The sequence below is a fragment of the Microtus pennsylvanicus genome, chromosome 15 (assembly GCF_037038515.1).
Source record: "Microtus pennsylvanicus isolate mMicPen1 chromosome 15, mMicPen1.hap1, whole genome shotgun sequence".
Lineage (NCBI taxonomy): Eukaryota > Metazoa > Chordata > Mammalia > Rodentia > Cricetidae > Microtus > Microtus pennsylvanicus.
This window is the reverse complement of record NC_134593.1, coordinates 34,627,220-34,634,030: the sequence shown is the minus strand read 5'-3', so window position 1 is coordinate 34,634,030 and position 6,811 is coordinate 34,627,220. Positions and strand designations below refer to the sequence as shown.

The 6,811-nt window shown below is 49.3% G+C and overlaps 1 protein-coding gene and 1 non-coding gene across 2 annotated transcripts; both read right to left on the bottom strand.

The window, feature by feature from the left end:
- Positions 1 to 3,676: 3,676 nt before the first annotated feature.
- Tpt1 (tumor protein, translationally-controlled 1) lies at positions 3,677 to 6,533 on the bottom strand. Its single transcript, XM_075949669.1, has 6 exons — positions 6,375 to 6,533; positions 6,119 to 6,192; positions 5,507 to 5,697; positions 5,099 to 5,204; positions 4,560 to 4,676; positions 3,677 to 3,903 (listed from the first exon to the last, which is right to left on the bottom strand). The coding sequence occupies exons 1-6, from the start codon at positions 6,400 to 6,402 to the stop codon at positions 3,901 to 3,903; spliced, it is 519 nt and encodes a 172-aa protein (XP_075805784.1). The 5' UTR covers positions 6,403 to 6,533; the 3' UTR covers positions 3,677 to 3,900.
- Positions 3,973 to 4,099, bottom strand: LOC142836236 (small nucleolar RNA SNORA31). The gene has a single exon (XR_012908029.1). It is a non-coding gene; the product is annotated as a small nucleolar RNA SNORA31 (small nucleolar RNA).
- Positions 6,534 to 6,811: the final 278 nt, after the last annotated feature.

The following is a 6,811-nucleotide window of genomic DNA, read 5'->3' as shown; positions in this document are numbered from 1 at the left end:
CTGTAGCTCTGTAGACCAGGCTGGTCTCGAACTCACAGAGATCCGCCTGCCTCTGCCTCCCAAGTGCTGGGATTAAAAGCGTGCGCCACCACCGCCCAGTCAAGAATCTCTGAATTTGAGGCCAGCCTGATCTATAGAGAATTCCAGGACAGCCAGGGCTACACAGAAAAACCCGTCTAGGCAAAAAATTCCTGCGAAGCTATTGGAAACTTCTCACCTGTAGATGGTGCATGCACAAGGTTGCTAAGAGCTAGGACAATGGAGCTGAGGAACACCCCAGGACACCCCAATTTCTAACTCCTGGACTCTGGAGTTAGAGATAGCACATTTCTCTTCAGGCTGTTGTACTGGGCTTACAACAGCTCCAAAACACTGGGCAACTGGCTTCTATGCACAGCAGCCGAATCCCATGGATAAAAATGCCATCTCTTAAATGGTGGGAAGGAAAGGTGCATCAATGGACATCATCCATGGAAAGAGGACCGTGACCCATCAGAATGTGGCTCCAAATATTTAAGGACGCTTTCCATGTATTTTCTACTTGGATAAGCATCCAAGCACTGTAAGCTTAAAAAAAAAAATCTTTCCTTAGTGCTGCCCTGCATGTGAGTAAGCGGGCCACTCAAGAAGGACCACCCGGAGGAGACAGGACACTGAAAACTGGACTAGCATCTAGCAGTTAGAAAAAGTGGGCCAGGGACTGAAAGCCCTGAACATTCCTGCCAGCGCTTAGTCAGTGTCTTATTTAGAGATTCTGTTGCTGTGTGTGACGGCTACTCTTGGTTGTCAACTTGACTACATCTGGAATGAACTACGATCCAGACAAGGTGAGCACACCTGTGAGATTATTTTTGCTTCCTTTGAAGTGGATGAATCCACTCACTAGACCACTGAAGAGGGAAGACACAACTTAACCTGGGCCACACCTTCGGCAGGAGCTTATGTAAGGACGTGGGAGAAGGAAGTGTTTGCTCTTTGCCTGCTTGCCCTCACCATGCTAGCAAGCCCACTCCTGCATTGGCATTGGAGCCTGCTTCTTTGCGATTCTGGCATACACAGAAGAGCAGCTGAGACACTCAGCCTTGTGGACTGAGGAACTACTAGGTTCTTGAACTTTCTGTTCACAGCCAGCCACTGTTGGATTAGCTGGGCTGCAGCCTGTAAGTCACCCAATAAACCACACACACACACACACACACACACACACACACACACACACACGCGCGCGCGCGCGCGCGCGATCCTAAGGACAAACTGCACCTCTTTGAAACAGGATGAGCCCATGATTTGACTCATTCACTAATAACGAGCAGGGCACCAGTACTAGTAGACCCTCAGACCTTAGCACGACTGACTCCATGATGAAAGTACCACACAGCCAAAACTAAAACAAAGACCTAATCCAGTAAGATCCTTAGTTCTAAGAAGTCTCTAACCTTGCCTTTTTGGTTTCTATTGTTCTGTTTCTAGCTAACTGTTCTTGTCATTAAACGAAGTATGTCAACCCAGAACATTGTGTTTTTTTTTTAAAGATTTATTCATTCATTATGTGTACAGTATTTCTTCCATGTGTGCCCACAGGCCAGAAGGGAGCGCCAGGTCTCACTTTAAATGGCTGTGAGCCACCATGTGGTTGCTGGGAATTGAACTCAGGACCTCTGGAAGAGCAGTCAGTGCTCTTAACCACTGAGCCATTTCTCCAGCCCCCAGAACATTGTTTTTGTGGTTAAAAGCTTACCCTGAGAAAGGCTCAGAGGCTACACTGGGATCCTGAACCCCCGGCATAGTCACCAGCTGGCTAATAAAGACTTGTATTGGCTCAAACCCATGTCTAAGCAGTCTTCTCTGATAAACACCCCACACATCTTAGATGAAGGTGCTTGAATGGTCTGCTCTCAGACATCCATATGGCCACTCCTTCACATCCCATTCAAATGGCACCCTACAAAGGATTTCACAGACAACATTGTAAGTCCTTTCTCCATCCCATTGTCTCCACACATGCAACATAGGCCCGGGCCCACAGGTACTCAAACCGGTCTGTACCAGACACAACATCAGAAAGATCAAGTGGTACTGACCTGTACACCAAGCGCAGGTACTTGCTATTCTTCTCGCAGTGGCTCTAGCGGTAACCAGAAAGTAAATAATAAAAATAAGGGGCAGCTGAAGATAACTGCCAGGACTACACACATACCGGCCAGACACTGCAGGGAAAATTAGGAAAAATGACTAGGAAAGTTGGGAGCCTTTCTTAGTACGATATGGTAGTGCACTACCTCAAGTCCTAGCACTAAGAGGTTTGAGTTCAACAACATCCAAACCCTAAAACAAGCCCCAGGGGTTGAAGCTGAAACCAACGCTGGTGGTGTGCTAACCACATACACTGGAGATTCAATTTCCAGGACCAAAACAAATCTTGCCAGGTGGTGGGAAGGCAGAGGTAGGTTGATCCAGAAACAAAACAGGACAAAAAACAAAAAACCCACCACCTCCCCTGCAAAGCTTCTGGGTTGGGATGTGCTCCCTTCTCTAGAGTTAGCACAAGTAGGTTTCAGGTTTTCTCAAGGTCCTTCCACAATGTGTACTGACTGGTGTTAACAGCAGTTAACAGTGGCCTGGAAACCTGTTAACATTTTCAAAGACAATTAAGTTGCTTCCTAGACCACAACTGCACTTTCCCCTTTTTCAAAATATCGAGCTTCCCATCACAAAAGGGAGCTAGAACCCCACTGGACAAACCTTAGATTGCAAACACATCAACCCAATTTAGTTCATTTGATAAGTCAAACTAACTAGATCAACACATCTCACATCCTAGCCCAACAGGTATCCAAAGCAACTTTCCTCCATTTAAAAATGATCAGTCAGCCGGGCGGTGGTGGCGCACGCCTTTAATCCCAGCACTTGGGAGGCAGAGGCAGGTGGATCTCTGTGAGTTCGAGACCAGCCTGGTCTACAGAGCTAGTTCCAGGACAGGCTCCAAAACCACAGAGAGACCCTGTCTCGAAAAACCAAAAAAAAAAAAAAATAAATAAAAAATAAAAAATAAAAATGATCAGTCATATTGCCGGGAGATGGTGGCACACACCTTTAATCCCAGCACTCGGGAGGCAGAGGCAGGCGGATCTCTGTGAGTTCGAGACCAGCCTGGTCTGCAAGAGCTAGTTCCAGGACAGGCTCTAAAGCCAGAGAAACCGTCTGGAAAAACCAAAAAAAAAAAAAAAAAAAAAAAAAGATCAGTCATGTGTGGTGGCACTTGTCTTTAGTTAGTCTCAGCACTCGGGAGGCAGATCTGAGTTCGAGACTGAGTTCAGAACAGCCAGGGCTACATAAAAACCCTGTCTCAAAATAGCACAACCAAAAAACACTCAAGGCTTGCTTGTGCCACCACATCTGTACAACTCTAAGATGGACAGCCAACCTCTTCTCCAGGTACCAGGTACCTGACTTCACCCCAGAGACTTGGCTCTGCTTCTCAAAAAAGCAGATAATACTTTGGTGTTTTTCTATTTTGACAAGCTTCTCCACTTCACATCTTTCCCTTCACTGCAACTCACTCCTGTAAGTCGTTTCCACTGCAGCAGTCATGTTAGCTTTCTAGCATCGACCCCCAGGCTCCAGCTTGACCACCACTGAAGACAGAGTCAGCACAATCACATTAAACTAAGAGGCATTTCGAAGTGAATTTAAATGCACTTTATTTTTAGACAACCTACATGACATGTTTTTTCTTTAAAGAAAAAAAAGGAAAAAAGAAAAAAACAATGTCTCCACTCCAGATAAATCATGGTCAAAATAAGAGCTCAAGGTGGCATCAGTCCCATTTGTCCTAAGTCCTGGTGTTGTATGGATGGGAAGCAGCAGACGGTTATGGTGACAGGTGATAGATCCAATTTGTTACTGCAAAACAAGGAGACTGCATTAGGAGCTGCCCTACCCCCAGCTCGATTCACAACTCTCCTGCCATATACATGTACTCTCCAATTCAATCTGGACTGCCACAGAGACAGACAGGAAGCGCGGAGAGCATTTTCTTTGGCATCCTAGTGCAAACCAGAAGAACCACAAACTGTTCCAGGTCTATCAGTGGACGCAGGCTGCCCTCTCCAAGCCAGCAGACATGCAGATCTTGCTGCAGATCCCATTCAGAGCAAACAGCAGCCACTGTCTGGATATCCATCAGTCACCCCAGAGTGCTCGCCCACTTCCGTATAGTTTAAGCTCACTTTCCACCCGGCTTACTCAAAAGCCTCCACCAGTTGACACTTCTGTGTTTAACTCAGGAGAGAAGAAATCCCACGGCACAATAAATGGACTTAAACCCATCGCCTGTCCACCCTCATCTCACCATGTAACCCAGGCTGTCCAACTCTACCTGACCTGAGTTTCAGACTCCCACCTCACCACTTCCCCAAGCACTCTACCAAGGAAGCCATTCTACCTCCAGGTCCTTTTATGTTTAAGGCACAGGAGTAAAGGAGCCCAGATCTCACCGCACAGAACTCAGACCGAAACTGTCTTCTAGTTCTACATCACTAATTTCAACATATACTTACACATTTCTCCATCTCTAAGCCATCCTTGAAGAAAATCATGTATGGAGTCACGCCATCTTCACGGTAGTCCAGGAGAGCAACCATGCCATCTGGATTCATGTTCTCACCAATAAAAAACTTAAACAAGTCACAAATACCCAGGATTAGACATTATATACTCACAAACACAAATCAAAGCAAACCATAAAAGGGAGACTCAGAACAGCTCCAGGCCAACATTTTGGCAAGTAAAGCCTCTGATGCCAGCCAAGTGCCTTGGCACACACCTTTAACCCCAGCACTCAGGAGACACAGGTGGACCTCTGGGTTCAAGGCCAGTCTGGTCGCAATGAAAAGAAAGTAAAGTTCACCAATTTAAATATCGGCTCCTCATCTGGTATGGTGGCACACGCCTTTAATCCCAGGTGGGTGGACCTCAGGGGGTTCAAAGCTAGCTGTTTATACTGTGAGTGCTGGGACATCCAGGACAATAGTAACAAAAACAAACCAACCCCCTCTGTCCCTGTGGCTAAGACTGTAAAAGCCTTTGATTGATTTACCTGGTAGTTATTGAAATTAGCAAGGATGTGCTTAATTTGCTCTGCAGCCCCAGTCATAAAAGGCTTTACTCTTTCTGGTTTCTGTTCTTCAAGTTTGCCTTTGAGTCTAAAACAGTAAATTTTATCAAGTCATTAAAATACTGAATTTTCAGTTTTTGTCCAATAAATACAAGCCTCAAACTTAAAAATGCCCAAGCATACTAACTCTTAAAAGAACTGCCTCTATTCTTCAAAGTTAAAGCCAGACTGATTGCTCCACTAGGTTCACATTACTGAAAAGCAACCATTATTGAATAACAACAAAAGGTCCTTTGTCAAATCCCATTCTGACTAAGTAATTAACTCGACACAAATCTTCTAGGACCCCCCCCCCAACCACCAAAACAGGGTGCTTAGCATCTCACTTACGATTTCATGTAATCTTTGATGTACTTTTTGTAGGCCTCTTTTGTGAAGCTGGTTTCTTGTAAGTGGTGGTTCATGACAATGTCAACACCAGTGACCACTGTGCTTTCGGTACCTTCGCCCTCTGGGCCTTCGGCGGAAGCATTCCCACCAATGAGAGAGTCATCGATGTTACCCTCTGTTCTACTGACCATCTACATGAAGAAAAAACCAATTCAGTTGCAAACAACCCACCTCCAACTTACCGGCAACCATCTGTCAATTCCCTGAAATTCTGAACCCAACAAAAAAGAATCGTTGCCCAGACCAAAAACGACGGTCCTTCTAATCAAACGAAAGCAAGAAGTTGTCGGCTCTCGGACAGCCATGGGTTAAGCGCACACAGCGTCAAGATATCCTAAACAGAGACAATATGTCCCCGGTCGCCCGGAAGGAGGATGGGCGCTGAGTTCGCGGACCTATTTCCAGGCTCGGCTCCGCCTCCAGTTTTCTAGAAAAACCCAAGGCCGGAAAGAGTGTCTCCTCCGCCTGGAGGCGGCTGGGAGGATTGCACGAGCTCCGGCGGGCGAGCCGCAAGCCCAGCCCGCCCGGCCTCCCCGCGGCGCCCCCGCTCACCTTGCCCTCCACCTCCAGGCACAGCCCGTCCGCGATCTCCCGGATCTTGTAGATGTCGGAGAACAGCTCGTCATCTGAAGGAGGACAGGGAGCCGCCCGTCAGCGTGCGGAGGCCCGCCATTTCCCGCGCCGGCTGGGCGCACGCGGCGGCTCCCGGCCGCAAACTCTGCGCTCGGGCCCCGGCCTCACTCCCCCCCCCCCCGAGCCCACCCGCACCCAGACCCCCACCCCCACCCGGGGCGGCCGGAGGACTCACGGCTGATGATGTCCCGGTAGATGATCATGGTGGCGTTTGGGGACGGCGGCGCTAGCCTGACAGCGCGGAGCGAGCGCGGTGCAGCCGGAGCGGCGCTCGGGGGGAGGGGGGAGCGGGCGGAAAAGGCCGACTCGGGCGCTCCCCAACCTCATATAGAGGGCACGTTCCTCTACGTCATCGCCCGCTGCGCCCCCGGAAGTGGCGCAAACGGTGACGTGGCACGCAGAGCGGCGCGGGGGCGTGGCCGCGGCGGGGACCGAAAGGGGAGGGCGGCGGGCATCCGGGGACTTGGCGGGGACACAATGTGGCGGCCCCCTTGGGTGCGCGCGGCGTGCGGGGTCGGAGGCGGGCGGGCGGGGGCTGGGAGCGCACGCCCGGGGCCTGCTGGGACCGGAAGCGGCTGACGTCCTGTCGCCTGAGTCACCTCTCGGGTGTGG

Bases quoted from the DNA above. Each gene is read 5' to 3' on its own strand.
- Tpt1 (XM_075949669.1), bottom strand. From the start codon at position 6,402: ATGATCATCTACCGGGACATCATCAGCC. The intron at 6,193-6,374 runs GTGAGTCCTCCG...GTCCTCCTTCAG, and splicing joins CTACCGGGACATCATCAGCC to ATGACGAGCTGTTCTCCGAC. The intron at 5,205-5,506 runs GTAAGTGAGATG...TTACTGTTTTAG, and splicing joins ATCAAAGATTACATGAAATC to ACTCAAAGGCAAACTTGAAG.